Raw genomic sequence first — 20506 nt, forward strand, 5'->3', positions numbered from 1 at the left:
TCCCGCCCTTTCGGTTGGATGATTCGGCAGCAAAAAAAACATGCATCGAAACTTGCTGCAAAATGATGGGTGCTCTTGGGTGTGCCGGGCGGCGGGGACAGACAGTACGCGCTTATTTTCACACGGCGTATGTCGAAACACAAGCACACACACCCAATCTAGAGCGCGGCGGCCTGATGGCGCGGCATCAATCGCGGCTTGTCTCACACAAAAGGCTAACCGCATCGGCCCGGCGTCCTTCGCGGGGCGTACGTTCGGAAAGTAAAAAGAGGCAAATAAATCAATGCAACCAAGGCAAGGACGACGCTACTGAGGGGGGAAATCTATGTCGAACGCACTGTTCGTTGTTTATCATACGAGACCGTACGGTGGGGAAAATTAAACCCTTTGCCGGACTTTGCTGAACTTTTCTTTTCCCATGGAAGCATGCCACTTTTTGGATCGATCGGTGGTAAAAAGCAACCGCTACTGGTCACCAATCTGTTGCAAACTTGTGAAGTATTCTGTTTCGAATGTAAATATTATATGGAGCATGTTTGCTTGCGTCAGTCAACCAATAGTGACATGCACAAGAAACATGCACCCTTCGCAAGACCATCGTGCACACAACCACAGCCATTGAGTGCATTCTGTGTGTGTGTTTTTTTTTTGTTCGGTCCCTCTTTCTCTATTTTGCGTTTGATTAGGTCACCACTGTTGACCGGGCCGCCGTCGGACTTTTACTCGTGAACCGCTTGATTGAATATTTAGAACAAAATTGCAACCACCATTAAGTGCCGGCACTTACTTGTTCCATTTTTTTGCTGTTGCGCTTCTCCGTCATGTGGTTGGTGACTGGTTCTCGTTCTCGTTTTTTTCTCTTTATTTTAAAGTTTGTTACTCAATGCAGTTACTAGTTGGTTGGTTCAAGAGGGAAGGCACGTCGCCATCGTCCGCTAATGGATGGTCGCCATACGGGATCAAGCTAATCGTCATCGTGGAGCTGCCCTGAGCAGTTCGGTTGTGTTCGGTTTTGTGTGGATTTAAGCAGTCGCGTCGATTGAGCGTTGCAGTAGAGTAGTGTTTGTGCTGGTGTATGCATGTAAAAGATCTAATAATGGAGCACTTTCCCTGCTCTTACCTATATGACTTCTTGAGTGCACTCTGTACCGCTTATAATTGGTGCAGATGTATTTCCAAAAAATGCAAATGCTTTTACGCCGAAGAAAGCAATGAAAGGCATATGCAGGCAACGTAATTATGCATGCATTGCGTGACAAACAGAGAGTAATTTATAAAACAAAATAGTTGCGTGAACAGTTTGTAAGCAAAAAAAAGGAACAAAGGCAGAGCCTTACTTCACCCCACTGCCAATATTTTCCCACCATACCATAACGAACCAAAAATGCAAATATGTATGAAAACACGCACAAGCAAAAAGTACATGGCAAAAAACTCTTAATTTTCCACGGTGTATTTTCACAATTTGCCATATGTTTTCGGCGCAGCATTGTTGTTAAATACGAAAAGATGAAAGCACAGTTTACTGTGGGATCGATGAAGGTTCTCATTTATTATTATCATGTGTCAGCAAACTTTTGTGCATTGATCGTAGGAGGTGCCACAGATCAACCCAATCCACCCAGCTGAATGACGAAACTGTTATTGTAATCTCACAAATATCCTTTCACGCCGCAGAGCACCGATTTCCCGCAGCTTGATCCGCGAACGCTTATTGATGTCACATAAACGCCCACTGATGGCATAATCAAGCGCGTACCACACAATATTATAGTTTGATGCAAATTCGATAAAATAGTAACATTGACCGCAATCAAAACTACATTGTTGCCCATGTGTGAAGTTGTTGTTTTGCTGTGCTTCCCGCGGAGTATTATTCAAATGAAAAACACACACACTAGTCCGAACCAATAAACATTTGATTGCTAAAGAAGAGTTAAAAAGGAGGAAAAGGACGCTACTTTAAACATGATTTACTTTGGCTAAAGCGTTTCATCAACAGCATTGTGTATGTGTATGTATGTTTGAAGGTTTGTTTTGCAAATTCATGTACCGTGTTCTGTTTGATTCATTATTTAGGTTAACTGCCCCGGTACATGCCCGCGTACATGCAAAACTGCAAAACTACACAGGCCCCCACGTTGACAGGCAGGCCTCGCCGGTCCGACGCCAGATGGTAACGAAAACAAGAAGAACAACAAAAAAAAAGAAACAGGGTAATTATTGCGCGAGGTTGCAATTTTCTCAAGAGCCTCCGTCTGTGTCTGCTCCTGCTTTGCCAGTCGTACCTCACTCCAGGTGGCACACAAACGCAGTGTAGTGGGCTGCTCACTGCTCACGAATCGAGGATTTGTCATGCACCACACGCATAATGCACCGTATGCGAGAGGTTATGCGAGAGTCCGCAAAAGCGAAATGAAGTAAAAGCAAACGTCTTAAACCACCGAACAGAACAACCGTTTTCCCATTCCGGGCACGCGGTCATCGGCATGACAGCCTGACAGCAACACCATCACCGGTCAAAAGGTAATGCTTGTATTTAAAAAAAACTATTTCTTCGCGCATCACTTAATCCACCCCGTCGATCGTGCGGTGCACACTTTCAAATCGCGTCGCACACTGAATTTAAATGTGGCTTTCAGGGAGTAGAGTGTAACATTTGACCAATTTGCCAATTGGGGAGGCCAATTGGTGAGGAAAAGGCAATCCCCTGTCACGGACAAACTCTCTCTCTCTCTCTCTCTCTCTCGCCATGGAGGTAAACCCACTTCCTGGTAGCTGTCGTGTGTGTGTGTGTGTGTATCTCATTTGTGCACAATTCAGCGAACAAACGGCCTGATAGGGGACATGTTAAGAACCCGTTAGGGGTCAGAAAGATCGTACAGTTCTTTGAGTAGTTTTTGGAGCAATTAAAGCCTTAATCGTTACAACAGTGACGAGAGAAAGCGGGCTAGGTTAGGTTTGATGTTGAAGTCAAACTGCATAATGTAAACCATCTTCCAAAACTGTCCGCACCGAGTGGAAAATCAAATTCAGCGCGCCAGCTACGAGCTCCATTCCCTCCCCGTCCCCTTCCCTGTGTTTGACACACTTACGTCAGTTTTTCACAAAGCCAACGGCGCTGCTTACGAAACATGGCCGGGCACGAATTAAATTCGCACCAGCGATCGCGGAAGAAGATGCGCTCCAAACAAGGCAGGGTCTCTTGATGGGTGTGTGTGTGTGAGTACATTTCTTCACACACCGACGTAACACACACAGCAGGCTCCCGCCACTATCACTACCATCCCCCAACGGGCTACTAACACCAAACAGAAAAGAAAAACACACTTCAAAAGTGCAGCTCGATTGAGTAACCGAACTGAGCGGCCGTCTCCCGTCCCTTGCCACACTTGCAGTATCGCTGCCGACAGCCATCACCGTGAAGCGAACGAAACGAGCGGCCCGCAACGTGTCGAAGATCATCTTTGGGCGTTCCATTTCTTCTGCCGCATTCCAGCCGCAACCGTCAATCGAACCCCGGTGCCTCGAGACAGCCCGAAAACCGAAAACGTCCGCTCACTTTTGCTCACTTTTCCCCCGCTGTTGTCTGGGTTGGTTTCCTTTCATTTCCATTCATTTTCATCTGCCGGTCCCAGCGGCTGGTCTATCGCTGTTTTTTTTTGCTGCCATTTGGGTTTTGTCAGATGGTATCGCGTAGTTTCGCACAGCTACACAGACACATTTCACGTGGAGGAAACTCTTTCCTTTAGTCTATGGTCTTTGTGCTGTTTTTGCTTGTTTCTTGAGTAGCTGTGTCAGTTAAATGTAGAGTTGTAGTTAGGTGCGAAAATTGCATGAATATTAAAGTAATTTAAAAGCAACCTTTAGGTCACAAATCAGCTCAAAGACCGTTGCCTAAACGCACGCATAGCCTCAGTGAAATCGAAATTAAAAACAGATCAAAAAACCTTTTCATCGTAAGTTCATCGTTCCCATGAAAATCATTCCATGATCAGCTTGAATTTTACCCCCGCACCTTTTCCCCCAGTGGTACACTATGCCTAAGGTGGCATTTAAAATCTACCAGCCAACCAGGGTGAAAAGGGGCTGCTGCGGTAGTACACCTTTACAGTCGATCCGGAGACATGGCGTGCGGATGCGGATGCGTGACCAGATTGAGTGCTTTCGAAAGGGAAATGTCTCCGGAGTTTTTTATTCCCCCTAATGCCCGATAATTGGCCGGTCTCATGGTACAGTCGTCAACTCGTACGCCTTAACAACATGCCCGTCATGGGTTCAAGCCCCAAATAGACCGTGCCGCCATACGTAGGACTGACTATCCTGCTATGGGGGGACATCAATAAGTCACTGAAAGCCAACCCCACAAGTGGGTTGGCAGGCCTTGACCGGCATCGGTTGTTGAGCCAAACAAGAAGAGAAGAATGCCCGATACGCAGAAGCCAGTTGCTTCGGTGGATCTGTCGGTTGAGGAAAAAAGGGCGAGTGTCTTTTGTTATTTCTTCTCCAAAAGCGAGTAGAGTTTGGTTGGGGAAAAATGGCAGCGGCAGCTTCGTGTAGCGATGGTGGCCAAATTGAGGTCACGCAACCGAATGACCATTCCGTGGAAATAATAGGTGTAGATGAGGAAGAGAGGGTAAGAGGGAAGGAGAGACAATACGAGAGATCACGAAAAAAAACGCCAATCCCTTTCCAGGGCTATACTTTTTAAAGGGCCAAAACCAAGACAACACGCATAATTTCATCAGCCGTTTCTCTGCTTCGGATTGGCCTGAGGATCGATTTGCATCCAGGTGGGGAATGCTTTTTTTATTGCCACCCAAAAGTAAGGGCTGAACGAATAAAGGTAGACTTTAAAAGTGCACCTTTTCACTAATAAATCTAATCGAAAAGCTTTCCTCTTTCGGATACCAAGTTTTGGGCTGTTAGCTGTTTAAAATCATTCAAACACTGAAATCCCGTTCTCCGCTGCATAGTGTACAGGTTCGGGTCGACTAACAACAAAGCCTATAAAAAAATACACACACAAACAACAGACACACATTTGTGTGGTGGACGTTAAGATAGCATATCGAAATAAACATATCAACAGCGTGAACTGCTTCGGACCAAAATGAAAAAAAAGAAAAATAAAAATAAATTTCTTCCACTTTGTGAGAGATGCAGGTCGCCCCTTACCTCTCGGTTTGCGGTGTCGTGAGTAAGAAACGGAATACTGAATATATTGTAATCAAAATTGAGAGAAAGTCCGATTACAAGTGGTGCGACTCCGATGCCAAGCGGCAGCAAAGTAAAGTGAAATGGAAGAACAGTAACTCGCACAGCATGAGATTTCTGGAGGACCGAGGCTGGAGCTTTCTGCTCATCATCATCATCATCAAATCACTACCAGCTGAAGAAGACGAACCCCGTTGAGTACGTTTTCTGCCTTTAAAAAAAAGGCCAAGAAAGTGATGGTGTTTGTGTGCGTCGTTTTTATTATATATCCCCACAATGTGCCGTTATTTCCATCGTACGCACCGATCGCACGCAAAACCAGCCCTCCACACCACAAAGGGGATTGGTGCGAAGAGGAGCCCACCAAACGGGAAAAGCGTCCTACCGCTCCACCCTCCATCGCCCCATCATGCCAAAGGCTGCCACGCGATCGATGGACGCGATCATCATTTGTATCGCTCTTCGCAGCGGTTGGCGATTGCATAAGCACTGCAGCGCATGATAGAAATGAAACGCTCAAAAGAAAACGCACATTCGCCCCTATCCGTCCCGAGATGCATTTCACACCCCCCTCTGTAGGGAGGAGAAGAAGCAGGAGGAGAAGCAAAGTGCCGCGTAACTAATAAATTTCAAGATGCTATGCAGTTTTCTTCTGCGACGGCGCGGGAAACGAAAAGGGGCAAAAAACAACCCGCGGGAAGCACCTGGGGATTTGTGCCCCCCTTGGTACGGGGTTTCCGCACACGATGGCGTACGATCGGACTAAGTAAGTTTGTATAAGGGGAGAGGAGTTTTCCCAACGTGGAATCATGTTGGCCGCCACCTGCAATAAATCTCCATTTTCAGCACACCGGACAACTGACTTCAGGCGTTCCGCTCCTTCCCCTGTCCCGGGGGCGGGAGAAAGCTTTGCAGCGAATGAAACCGTTTGCATCGCAAATAAGTCTTGTGTGGCGAGGTCGCAACCGCCAAGAAGCCGCGCGAAGAAAACTCCGCGCAATTAGCCGTGGCGTAGTTTGTGTGCGCATTATCATATGGAAAACATGGTGAGGGAAGGAGGGTGTGGGAGCAATGGACCGGTCTGGCTGTCTGTTTGCCTTGCACGCGCGCGAGCGAAATGGGAAACCAAACTGTGCAAGTGATTTTGTAAAACTAACAGTTAAACCGAACGATTTAAAGCATTTTGTGTGTGCGTGTCTGGCGAGAGGAGGAAAATCGAGAACACAGAGGCTCAAATCGCCTAAAAAACACTCTTTCTGTACCAATGGGGAACCCACCATTTTGTGTGTGCGTGTGTGCGTCTGACCCCAAATTCGAAGCACTCCCAAAATTCAAGCTGGTTCAGCTTTTCATTCTCCAAACTGGCGGACCGATAGACCAATCCGGACAACCCGCGATCACATCGCAAGCTTACAAAGTCTTAGGGAAGCGTCTGTCATCAACGGGGAGAATGGAGCGGGGAACGTGCGTACCGGTCAGTGGAAAAGTTGTTTAGCGCAGGGGCCACGCCAGCGACGCCAGCCGCGAAAAGCAACGGTTGCTGCGTAGCGTCGATGCGTCGCCGCTGTCCGTTGAGCATGTCGCCGGGCCGCGTTTCTAGCTGTCCTATCCAACGACGGTTCTTCTTCCACTGCTTCTTTCTCATTCCCGTACATTCGCGTAGGGGGGGGGGGGGGGAGTTTTCTACGCAACGCTGTGGCGCGGGCATTTACGCGCCATCGTCAACGGTGCGTGCCGTGGGCCGAATGATGAGCCCGGGTCCATGATTACTTTCTGCGTGCGCGACCCTCTCTCTGTGATGGTGTGTGTGTGTTTGTTGCGGTTCTTTCCAAATTCAAAGACGACGCGGCAAAAAACACCGTTATCTTTGGCGTCCGGTCGCGCAACAGTTGTGCGCATCGCTGCGACCAGACGCCGCAGACGACGAACGGTGACAGGACGGTTGCGCACCGGCTACGCGTAATGTTGATTTGGCTCGCTACCTTTCTTCCCACCGGGTCTAAGCAGGTTAGCCGTCAAGAGGGAAGAGAAGAAATAGTGAGAGAGAGGGAGAGAGAGAGTGGGAAGTTCGGAGGAGGCTTCATGTTTCCCTTCTATCAAAATGGGTGTTTTTTTCTGCCTTTCTGGCTGTTGTTGCTTCAATCACGCCTGGCAGAGAGGCACATTCCCACATACGCATAATGGTGTGTGAGCTGTTGGTCCGTTCGTGTTTTTTGTGTTTTTTTTCCATACACACCCCGCTTTACGGACCGCTGTTTTGGGGGCGAAAACATGTTTCTCATCGTTTCTGGTGCGTTCGCGGTGAGAAATCTTGTTTCGTTTTTTTTTTTTGCCAATTTTCCCCACAAGCCGAACGCTGCCAGTGCCACAGTCAAATCTAAATAAGCTTCAATCTAATCTTTTACCAGTTTGCTGTGTCCCACAGTGCGTGCCTTTTCGGTGGTTATGTGCGTCTGCTTTCCGAGCCATCTTCTCCCATTGCGAGGCTAATGATGATCACAATCAGTAGCAACCAGCCGAGATCGTTAGCTATTATCGGGGATTTTTTGTTGCAATAAAGTTACTTCAGTTAATCAGTGTTAGCAAGCGGGCTGAAAGTTTCAATTTGAAAGCAGTAATGTGTCGTACTGAAACAGTTTATGAAAGATTTTTTTAGATAAAATCAAGTGCCTAATTGAAGTGACGCGTTGCTTCGGTGTTACAAAAAGGGTGATATAAAATGGTACGAATGGTTGTGTTTGGTTTTGAAAGCCCGAAAGGATGTAAATTCAACCGTGTGTGCCGGCACATGTTTTCCTTTCCCATTACCCCTTCTGCTCCCCTTCGCTCTACCGACGCAAACAGGAAGCTTTTTGTCCGGAATCGGTGATGCGCATCGCTGACCGCGTCTTGCGGATCCTTGTATTCAATTGTCTCAATTTGGAAACGTACAAAAGGGGTTAGTTTTCCACTATGGACTGTGAAACAATACAAAAAAAAGCAAACAACAACTTCACAGTTGGCACAAGGAAAAAGAATTATGGGTTTTACAAAAAGTGCCCCATCATCATTGTTCGAAACAGTAATTCCTATGCAGCTCGATTGCCGCAATCATTCTCGAAGTTGATTTTTAAACAAAATAACCCCTCACCCCTCCCCTCCGATGCCGATGCCTGTTCGCGACCCCTCGGATCCAGTAGGTCTTTTGTTTCCCGCCGCAATGAGCCCGACGGTGAAAGTAGTAATCATTTCTCTCTTTTCCCATTTGCCGAAAACGAGCGCGGTTGTGTACGCTTTCCGTTGGCGTTTGTTTCAGGCCAGGCACTTGAAAGCCACACCGGAAGCAGCAGCAGCAGCAGCAGCAGGAAAATGCAGCACCACATAACGCGCAGCGAACTACCAGCCATAACACTTCCGGAGAGGGGCGTATGCTGGTATGCAATGGCAATGGACAGTGAGGGCGTGTTGTGTTTGTGTGCACACCGTGCGCCGGTAGTCGTCAATCACTCGATTTGAACATCGATCCCCAACGCACCCGTCGGTTGACGAAACTGACGAGAACAAGCTGTACCCGTTCGCGTCTGGTGGAAGAACTTTGTCTAAAGTGTGCTGTAAAATGTACACGGGAGGCGTTTCTTTGTCAGCAATAAACTCACGATTTGGTCGAAAGAATGCACACACACCCAGTACGTCATTCGTTGCGTAGATTTTCCGTCACTCCATAGCGAGTAACAATAAAACATGATCTTCCACACGCGCTACCCCCAATCGTGCGTATTCGTGAGATGGAGTCTTGCGCGTAGTAGTGTTTGCGCACCGAGTCCCTTTTTCCGCGTCGATATGTAATTACGCACGTGTGTGTGTGTGTGTGTGTGGGCAAAGGACAACAAACGCAAGGGACACAGTAAAATGGTTGTAATATCCTACTTGATTGGGCAGCGTTCACACAAAGCTCAACTACCTTAATCAAGCAGAACCGAGCGAATGAGCCAAACCACCCGATAGTGCCCGAGCAGTGAGAATAAATTTGAAACATTAAAAAATACACATATCACACACACACACAAGCACCCGCATCTCGCACACACACACATTCGTGCTCGATTTTATTAAAGCCGGCCGGTGGTCAAACTATTGTGGCAGCGTGCCAGCATTCGGAGCATCCGTCCCGGGTGAGCGAGCCGCGGTGATGATCACGACGGTTGATCGTTTTGGTTTATTTACATGACCGTCAAGGAACTAGAAGGCGAGAAAGAAAGAATATTATAAACGAGTGTTTGTGCGTGTGTGTGTGTGTGTGAGGGGACGCGTGTGGGTGCGGCTAGCTCCATTGTGGGGTAGTGAATGTGAGAAGCTAGACTAAAAATACAGCCAGCGAGCGAGAGCCGCACAACACACAAAAACAACGCCATCGCAATCGTTCCGAACTCCGGCTGCACCCGAGCACGTAACGATCGTTTCAAACTGCTGCCGGACATGTTTGGGTCGCGCGGGCGGGATTGGCTGTGCCGATCAGCTCCCGTCCGGCTTCCGATGCCGGCGGAATCGAATCACATTTGCTGATCGAACGATCGACCTTGGAGCAGTCGCGCAACCGGTTCGCGCCGACCGGGATGTGGGTAGCGCTAAATAGCGCGGTGCGGCCATGCTAAGTGCGCATGATCAGCGAACGTACGCAGCCAACGATGCCGTCCGCATTCTGAGAGGCTTTTGGGGAGTGGCACCGGTTACAGCAGCTTAAACTGGAGTACGAACTATCTTATATACACACACACACATACACACGCATATAGGGAAACTGAAAAGTACGAAAGATAGAGAAAAGAAGCAGCGTGTTCTTTAGATTGTTTTCAAGGCCGTCCTGACCGTTCGGGACTGATAACGGTCACGCGTGCCCGTCTCCAGCGCTCGCTCCGTCTGGGCGGCTTTAGTTTGGGTGTAGTTTTGTCGTTTTTTGTGACCCTCGCTCCCCCTCCCCTTTGCCACCCTGGGCCACCCGTGGGCCGGAAAACAAACGAAAATAATTTGAACAACCAGCGCCATTTGGCTCAGACAGCCCAAACTATGCGCTGCGCTGACGTCACACGACGCCTGCCGCACAAACAGTCTCTTCCGCGTGTCCCGGGCAACATCACACAAACTGTCCCTTATCACACGAAACCTCCCTTTGTGTGTGTGTGTGTGTGATTTCCCTCTCTTTCATCTAGACCCGGTTTCGGTCGTTCTCGGTCCTTCGATTGTAACCCAATGTATGGATGGGGTGCGAGCGCGCGCGCTCTTGTTTGTGTCTGTGAGTTGTTTGCGCAACTCATGTCGCGGTATATCGTCATCACAATAATCACTCGCACAGTACACACAGTACACTTCCCCATACCCCCGCCCCCGTTGGCATCGATGCCGGCCGGTGTTTGTTGCGGCAGCAGCGCGAGCAAGATGTCAGCAGGAAGCACGAGCGCGGCTCCAGCGCCAACACGCTGCTCGCTTGCGCGCCCGCGTTGCGCTTATGACGTGACTGTGTTTTTGTTTGCGCATCGAGCGGGTACGCCGTGGCCGTGTTACGCTCGTTTGCGTATGGGGCCGCGTAGGGTAGTGAATGGGTTAAATTAAAAACAAGCCCTAAATCATTCCAGCTGAATTAAAATGAATTTGTTTGTTTGCGTGCGTGCGTGTGTGTTTGCCGTTTCGCATATTTGTTTGTTTTTTTTTTCTTTTTCTGCTTGGTACGTGCCAAAAAGGGCTGTGAAGGGCTTCCGGGGAAGAGAGCAAAAAAAAAAACACATGAAAGTCCATATTGAAAGGCTCGGGTTGGGTAACTTTCCGGACCGGTTTTCGAAACCGAAACCGCAAAAGCTCGCACGAATGAACAGTTCCCGGCACTTCCCGGCAGTGAGGGCAAAAGTGGCCAAGCACCGGGGAGGAGGGGGCTGTCCTCGAGTGCAATGCAAATAAGTACAGCCACACACTGATCGACACACATTCTCCATCTTCTGTATGTGTGCGTTGGTAAAGATTTAAGCGCCGTTACTTGCGAACCATCCACATCCTGCGCACTGACTGGATGCTAATTTGAAGGCTGCGTGTACGCACGCATTTCAAGCAACAACGGGCATTCCTCGCAAAAACAACAACAAACGGGGCTAACCGATCTAACCTAGCAGGCGAAAAAATAGTAAATTTTAGAGGTCAACCGGTAGCTAAAGTTGAACGAAACAAACGGCAAACGGTCGGTCGCACGCACCCGCAAACAATAACAACGGGGACGACTGGGGCGGCACAGGGAGGGGGTCCATTTTTATGCGTTCTCTGTTTTGGTCACGAAATTCGCGAAACTAATGACCTTCCGGGTAGTGGTGCTGATGGTACGCGTAAGCTTGCCCCACTGGTTAGTGTGTGTGTGTGTGTGTGCTAGAGACCGCCGTGGGCCGTGGGCTAATTAATGCTCAAGGCTCGCTCGCCTTGCCTTGAGAGCACACTCCCTCCGAGCATGCTCGAATCGATCCCGGGTCTCATTAGCATACAGCAGCAGCTTCAGAGTGAATGGTGTTGAAAAGGTGGCATCCCGAGTGGCAGTGGCAACGCAAACTGCGTCATTTCGGCCGGACCTTGCCCCCGCCCGAGAAGGCATGATAAGAGCGGCCCCGGGTTCACTGGGACAAACCGGGCAGCGATCATGGCTAATCCCTACGCAACGTTTATCGAACGAGCGGTCAAAAGTTGGATCGTGATACCAACACACAGAGACAATCAGCTTCGTTCGTTCGGCGTTCGGCGTTCATTAGCAAATTCATTTCAATCCGCTCACGTTCGGGGCGCGCAGCGGCGAGATGATGGCGCTTCTCGATTCGCTCTTTGCCAATTGGTTTGTTTACAATCGTCCTCATTCCGCTCGCATCTCGATCGTCGCGCAAAGAGCGGGTGTAAAGCGGAGGAAGGGGCATGCCTTTTACGGATTGGTTCTCGGTTTAATATGCCGACCGAACCGAACGGACGGACTACCTCAAGGTCTAGGCGGTTCTTAGGACGGCCGCTCACACCACCACCACCACAGGTTCGAGCACAGCTCTCGACAGCACAACAAGTGCCGACACGTACTATCAGTCACCCCGAGCACGGATGCCGCAAACCTTTCGGAGTGCCGTGATACCTCTGCCGTGGTGGGCAGAGAAAAATAAACCATGACGCCAATCGCAACCCTCGCCGTTGATGACGCCGACGATGACGTAAGCGTTTCGGGCATTCCCCAGCAACGGCTGCTCACTTAGCTAGTGTGTCAGATTTTGCTGTCGTCCTTGCACCGACAACGCGGTACTATACTTCTTTGGTTCCAGGTTGAGCTATGCCGCAAAAAAGCTCGTTTTATTGAAGTGCAATTTATGCGACTGTGTGTGTGTTTGTGTGTGTGTTGAACGAAAACCTGTCTACATCCTGTTTGCTGCTGCTGCTGCTTCACCATTGCGTTCTCTTTGGTGGATGCGAATCCATCCAAAATGGCCTTGCCCTTTATAAGGAGCAGCGGGAAGTTGGCTTCAACCAAAACTGTGAACGAATGTGTGGAACGAACAAAAAAAGAAAGAAAACCAACAACTTGCACTAAAATGTCGCCTGGCGTGAAGCATTGCGTAAAGGTCATACGGGGAGCAGCTCATCCGTGTGCAGCAGCAGCAGCAGCAGCAGCAACGAGTGATCGCTTCAATGCCTTTTTCATCATGGGTATCGCTTCCTCGGTCTATCTGCTGCACAACACGCCAGCGATACAGTCGATCTCCGATAGGTTAGCTCCATTTATCCAGATGGTATTTTATTTACAGACGAATGCTGTATGAAGGATATTAATCGGAGTAACATTTTCACTTATGAGTGATTAAACGAATTAATAGCAAATTTTCCAAACATTTTTGTGATGGCACTTTTGTGGGGCTTTACCCAGTTTGTTGTTGTTTGTGCGAATCACTCAGCCCTAGCGGACATAGCATCACATACCACGCACTTGTTAGCCCTGCGTTATAAATAGCTGAACGCAGATGAATCACGCAAATGCGGTGCACGAAGAAGACCACTAAATGTAGTGGTGGTTTGGTTTTCTCCAATCCCAACGTCAGCGTGAGCAAAAGGGCAGCCGAAGAGGCAGAACCGACAACTTGAAGACGCGCCACATTGCGACAACTGGCAAGGTGTTGGCGGTGTTGTGCGTTGTTGCGTGCGATGCGATGATGGTGGGAAGATGGTGTTAAAAATAACCCTCATAATCATACGCAGTGAGAGTGGCGGGATGGTGCGCTGCCCCAAGTAACGGTCGCTGGGTCGTCCCCGTTCTGACGTCATGGGAAAACGCATCCGCACGCCGTGGAGTGATGGAGCGCGAAATAAAAACCACTGACCAGAGCACAGGCAGGCGGCCCTATCAGTGCTGTGCTGTGGGCGGCGTGCGGTAGTGGTGCAGGGTTCGCTATGCGACGGAAATAGCATCAGCAACCTGCCGGTGGAGACAGGTCGGCTCGTGGCAGAATCGATACAGCGCAAGATTCATTGCCAGTTGCGTGTGCGGACCATTATTTACCTGCTGCTGTTTGGGGGCATTGTGTGGATTAATTTTGGATTACCTCGGAACCAGCACGTTGTTTAATTTCACTTCAATTCAGCGAAACTCGAAAGGAGCTGTTAATTAAACCCACACCACCAGCGAAGTCCACAACGTTAAGCAAGAAGTTTGTCATTCCTTGCCAATAGATTGTGCAACAGAACGTTGCACCCAGCACGTCCAACCCAAAAAAAAAAAATGCTCCTCCACCCACCAACTGTAACGGCTTTGTTAACACGCTTCTTTGTTGCCGTTCCGATGCAAAACCTACTCAACACGGGAGAAGAAGAAAAAGCCGACAAGCAAACCAATCCGCGGTCATAAAACCGGAGCTAGAAACGGTTGCGCTGTTTAGCGAATTGAACGCAAACACTCCCCCCCAACCCTAGGCGAGCCTGCAGCAGCGAACAAACGAATTCGCGCACACAAGGAAGAAGAGTGCAACGGCGGCGAACAAGAAAAAACGCAATCTGTAAAATGCATAACGACCGCCGCCGCCACCGCCATCCGCTCATGTGTGGCTCATTTAGGGTGGGGTGGTGGTGTTTCGAGCGAGTTGAAGGTCGGTCATTGGATTTTTTGAAGGACAGGGACCCGCTGTGTCAGCTGCAACCTGCCAAACAGCACTGCACTGGTGGTGGTGATGAGGCGGGTGCAATCCACAGGCAAACAAACACATAAACAAACAAAAATAAAACCAAACGAAAACAGAAAAAAGGCAATGAATATTAGCGGTTGGTTACGAAACAAACCTACGGCAGAGCAAAGTTGTAGGAAGAAGACAGCAGGCCGGCAAATGGGGCGGGATGCTAGAAGGGGCGACACCGGCTGGGAATGGTATATGCGACAGTAAGAAGAGAGATAGCATCATCGCAAGCGTGACAGCAACAGATGAAGTAAGAAACCATCCACGACCCTCACCCACCCCACTAGCAAGAAGAAAACAAGTGCAATTTCGACAGTCAATCGGCAACTGCGGCAAGTGGCTGTGTGACATTCGCAAGCATTCAAATTGCAATCAGTCAACGGGCAACATTGGTGGTGGTGGTGGTGGTGGTGATGATGATGGTAAATGCACAAAAGTATGGGGAGATAGTGTGGTGGGGAGGTGCGATAATAAAGATGTACATACAGCGGAGACACTGCACACAGGGTGACGCGGGATACAGTAACCAGTACAGACGCACACATTCTCTACGCCTGCACCGTTCTCTGCACCGTCGTAACGCACCGTAACGGTCACCCCGTAACGGCCGGTTGCTTTTTGCATTCTGCTCAACTGCTGGGAGTGTGTGTGTGTGTGGTAATGGTGGTAGAGTGTCGGTTTATCGATAAAAATAGCGAACAGCATCGGCGGCCCCAACTCAAGCCAAACTCTTCCTATCCCTTGTAACCACCCGTCCTTTCCTATCCTCCACTTGGGGACAATTTATTAGATGCGAACGTTTCAGCGAGCAAAAATAATGTGTGTGTGTGTGGGTGTACGTGGGTGCATTCGGTAAGAAAACGCGAAACAATAATTAACACATTGCAACTCACGGCGGTCGATGAGGGTTTTTTTGTTCATTATAAACCTTTTTTTGTGTTGTTTTCGATGCATTCATTGCATACGTCAGAATGATGAAGGAAAAGCACACATAGTACGTATTTATCACTTGGTGTTTCGATGTAAAAAAAAAAACAAACAACGTCACTTCGCTAGCAAGTGTGCCAGATAAGTAAATTAAAAATAAATCGAAACGGGCAAAAAATAACACCACCATTAGAGAAATGAAAAGAACACATTTAACTCTTTTTCCCCTTTGGTTGGAGTTTAAATGGTTCCATAGAAAATGAGAGAAAACGAGGTAATGTTTTTTTCTTGTTATATTAAATTCGTACCGTTTGATGATTGAATGAAACCAATTGTCAATCAAACATCACACGATCACAGCGATCTGGGAGGGGTTTTATAAAAAAACGTTTCCAATCACATTAAAATACTTTAACGGCATGACATGCAGTGGAGGGTACTTTTTACATATCTTTTCTTCCAACGCTAAAAAGGAAAAAGGCCTCAACCAAATCACTGACCGAGCGCAACGTGGCCAGCCGGTGGCAAAGAACTCACACCCGAACTCCCTTTTGAACTGTTTGCGGCGTTGCTAATGCGGGACAACCCCATACATACTGGGCCGGTGCAGCCGTCACCCGAAAGATCAATGAACAAAACGGGTCGTCGATCGGGCGATCGTGCGTGTGTGTGTGTCTGTCAGTCTGTGCCTATCAAATGAGATTGATCGGCCCAACAACGATTGCGGACTGGACCAGCCGATGCCAATGAACTGTGCACGATGTGTTGCACGAAAAGGGTGCATGGAAGAGAGCTCATAAAATGGCACCAAAGGAAGAAGCAGAATAAAACAAAAAAGAACTTCCAACGAGAAGGAAGCAGTGCTAGTAGCAGCAGCAGCAGCAGCAGCAAACAAATGAAGCAAACAAGTAAAACAAAAAGGTCGAGTTCAATAACATAACGAATGTGTTTACTGTGGACGGTACACGAAAAACAAAAAAAAAAAAAATGGGACACACCGCACAAACAAAGACACGCAGAGACCCGCGTGCTGCCCTCACGTGGCCATTGAACGTTCTCCCGCTGGAGGAATGAACCTCGTGCTGGGTGTGTATAGCTATTCAATGATGGAGCTTGGGGCTTCAGCCGCTGTTTGGTTGGCTGGTGAGTGCCCCTTCGCTTTATCAGATGCTGTTGTTGCCACAAAACCTGAACGAAGGCACCGCCGTTTAATCAATATTTTAAATCAAAATCACTGTCAGCTAATCTAATGTTGTAAATTGTTTGCCCCAGTTTGCCAAGACATCAGGCCCCAAGCTTACAAGCAACTGCACAGCTACTGCAACTTACCCCTCTGTTTGGCTGCAGAACCTAATGCCCAAAAAAGGACACGTTTGAAAAGCGCATGGGATCTTGACGAGGCGCTCAAATACATGCACATACACACTTACACACGCAAGCGAAACACTTTGTAGAGGAGATCGCTTTACACTATGCTGCACACTGAAAGCCACCGAAACCTGCCGTGACCTGAAAAGCTACAACACTTACTGCTCTCCTTTGTGCCACGCGATGGAGGCTCTTGGTGGCTCGTAACGTTTCGGCAGCTCCAGAGCTGGCTGTAGATGCTATTCCCTACCGTCTACTTCTTCGCAGTTCACCGCCGCACTATCTACTGCTCTTCACTTTGACCTTATTTCGACCTTAACCTATATACCAAGTCCCTGCTACTGCCAGGGCCTGTTCGGTAAGCGTGTAACATGTAACAAAGTCCCTTTTGGCTCTGGGGCTCCGGAGTCTCCTTCCAGGACACACAATCATCCAAAACGCTCCATTTACAGTCCAGCCCAAGATTGATTCGATTGCCTGAGAGACAAAGCATTTTCGATTAGCTGTAAGATACTGAAAACAGAATATAGGCCTCATTTTCCAATTCCAACGGAGATAGAATGTTCCCGAAACACGAGCAGGATTTACATGGCGATTGTTAGCATAGGTTCGGTGCGTTCGTGCTGTACTCCTGTGGCCCTTTACATATATACATGCAGCCATTCCAGAATTGGGTCACCGATGGGGGAAAGCGATCCCCATTTATGGAGTTTTGCCAGCGAAAAAAAGGGCAATATAACGCGCACGCACCATTTTCTCACTTCCTGCTTTAGGGAACCGACCACGACTCCCATTTGTTGCCTTTACCCATACATACAATCGCACGGGCGCGCGCACTCAAACACACACACATACCAGCAGCAGCATGGGAGTGTGCGCGCATGCACTTGCTTCGAATTTCGGGACGTGGCAGGAGGAAGATTGACCTACTTTTCCATCTACCATCGTTGTAACCCCGTTGTAACGCGCCCGATGGGTTCTAGTGCGCGCCATATTGGATCTATTTGCAAGTTGGGCCGTCCAAAACATTATTCGGGAGTATACCCGTGCCTAGCTAGAATGGTTCCCTCTATTGGGCACGATTTTACCCTAGCTGGCTCTTACAGTGATCTAAGCTTCTTTGTTTTTTGTTCGTGTTCGATCGGGTACTCGTTTCTTTTTGGTTCTGCCTGCAAACGAAGAGATAGGTGGGTACCAGTTGTAACGAGTCGCGCTTCTCCTTGACCTACTTTTACGTGGGGGGAGTAGCACAGTCATAAGTCGAACACGCGGGGCACGGGAACCTTGGTGGGTGTGTGCCGACACACCACTCTGCGCAAGCAATGTAGTAAATAGTAAAGGCAAAATTAGGGCCGATGGAAGGGAGTGACCGAAAAAAAAACGGACAGACATTTTTCCAAGAACACACCCCTCTTGGTATGAACTGATGTCCAAAAGATTGTAGATGGATCCCTTTTCTTTTTTGTTGGGAAGATTTCCAGTAATATTGACCACTCGCAATGGAGACAGTCCGTTTAAAAAGCGCTCTCTTAAGAACTTTATTGTGCTAAGAACAAATGGCAGATGGGGAATAAGGCTGACAGTTTTGATGATAATTAAATTGTGTCGCGAAAATAGGCTTTAAAGAAGGTCGCGTAAGACGTGGAAAAAGATAATGGGAATGATAATGAATCTTTTTGCTTATAAACACTATGACAAATGATGCTTTAGATAAATGATTCGAGAATGGACTAAATAGAAGATTAGTATCTTAAAGTGATGGAGCTATAAAGGGGGTTTCAAAGGGAATATCGGTGACCCAAGCCTTGCTCCAACTGCCCAATTGACCCTTCTTCGCGACCTTTCGTGCTAAAGAATTAAACGACCAAATCTGCCACGGCTGTTGGCTGTTCTGGAAAGTGACAAGACCCCATTCCCCTGATACTAACCTCCTGTGCAGCACCGTTCGTCGCACCGGCAATGCGCACCTTCACCTCGTCCTTCAGGTCGTCGTGTGCGATCACCTCGCCGGTGTTCTCGCGCCCATTGTACGTGAGGAACACCTTCTGGCCCGGTTTCAGCTTCACGTCCGCGATCGTTCGGAAACCGCGCCCGATCAGCTCGGTCTCGCGGAACTCCCGGGCGAGCCCGAGCCGGGCCACCTCCTTCGCGTTGTCGAACAGCACCGTGTAGCGGGCGGGCGTGGTCAGCCCCGGCAGGAAGCTGCCGCCCGGGCTGCGGCCCGGCTCCTTCTGGTCGGACGCCGTTTTGACGAACTCGATCTTGCCCGAGTACCAGATGCCATCGGTACCGGGCGCACAGACGCGCGTACCCACGATCGAGCGCTTCGCCAGACGCTTGCCGGTGGACATTTTGTTGAGAAAGTACTTTTTCATAGGGGTGGCTGGTATTTTGTCCCCCGTATGGGTCTTGTTTCCGCTGGGTTTCGGGGATTTGTGGGGGCGATGGGGGCGTTTTAGACAATCGCTTCCCTCAGTCTCTCGCTCGCTCAGTGCTCGCTCTCTCTCTCACTCTTTCGACAGTTTCAGCGTCCCTTTGGCGAATAGGGCAAAGCTGGCAAACCAACACGTACAATATGCACCGAATCACAGAAAAATTTTGATTTCACACACCGTTGCCAGCCAGAGGCCTTTGTGTATCACCGGGTAATTATATATGAATTGCACAACTTTTCTTCCAACTATCGCTTCTTGTTTCACACACTTGTTTTGATTTTGAACTAAATTTTATTCCGATTCCACCAGTGGGCACATGGGATATTATTTTCTTTTTAGCAATTGCCACAATTCTTCTTTCACAATATCACTTCTTATTACTTTTTTTGTATAGCACACTTTGCCGATTGCAAACACACTCTCACACTTGGGCTGGGTTGTTATTGCGAACTGATAGAACTCACTGTAAATTTTTGCCTCTTCTTATACACTCTCACTCACTCAAACGCACACTTTCTTTGCAGTTACAAATGCTTTCATGCCTTTTCTGCCCAAACGCAGGGATTTTTTCTTAATTTGTTTTGATTTTTCTCACAGTTATTCACACAGACACCAAACGCACACACTTGTACCAGACACTACGCGAACACCTTGTCCAGATTGTAGTAGGCCTCGTTGATCGAGCTCTTGGTGCACGGGGCGGCAGAACCGGCGTCACCGGTAGCGATGTGGGACGGACGGCAGGCGAGCGCTTCGTGCGCGAGCAGCAGCTGACAGTGGTCAGCAACTTCGGATAGTAGCAGGCCCGCGACCGTGGCCTGGTTCGAATGGCCGGCTAGCGACGAGAGCGAGGACGACGTGAATGGACCAGCGGCTTCAACCAGTGCAACATCGTCGCGCTGTAACAACAGGGGCTGTAGTAGTAGATCGTACGCACTTGTTCCGATCCTGCTGCTCAGTAACATTATTCGGCATGTGCAGGAAAACTCGCCGAAAGGTGGTGTTTAAAGTTTTGATACTTTTTTTTTGTGCGTTTGGTCTTTCAATTACCGAACCGACCGAGAGACCGTTTTAAAATGGAACTATTACGACAGCGAAAAACACACACACACACGCTTACGCCGGTAATGTTGATGTAGGTCCTAGCTCGATATTTCACGTCACTTCACGTGCCACTTGTTTTTTTTCACACACACTCACTCTGGGGGTACGAACTTAAAAAAATGGCAAACCGAAAAAAGGTTTCTCGCTACCTGTGAGCAAACACTTGGAACTGTTTTGTAGCAGGCTGCTTGGATTACAGCACCGCCAGAACCGGCACAGTCACAGCGCTACGGCACGGTGTACGATATTTCA

The 20506-nt window shown here is 48.7% G+C and overlaps 1 protein-coding gene across 1 annotated transcript in view; it reads right to left on the reverse strand.

The window, feature by feature from the left end:
- LOC121588966 (zinc finger protein 395) overlaps positions 1–19428 on the reverse strand; it is a 90896-nt gene extending 71468 nt beyond the window's left edge. The window contains exon 1 of the mRNA XM_041907453.1: positions 18644–19428. Within this exon, the coding sequence (XP_041763387.1) occupies positions 18644–19090 (447 nt within the window). The 5' untranslated portion in view covers positions 19091–19428. The remainder of the gene's footprint in view (positions 1–18643) is intronic.
- Positions 19429–20506: the final 1078 nt, after the last annotated feature.

The sequence above is a fragment of the Anopheles merus genome, chromosome 2R (assembly GCF_017562075.2).
Source record: "Anopheles merus strain MAF chromosome 2R, AmerM5.1, whole genome shotgun sequence".
In the NCBI taxonomy this organism is placed as follows: Eukaryota; Metazoa; Arthropoda; class Insecta; order Diptera; family Culicidae; genus Anopheles; species Anopheles merus.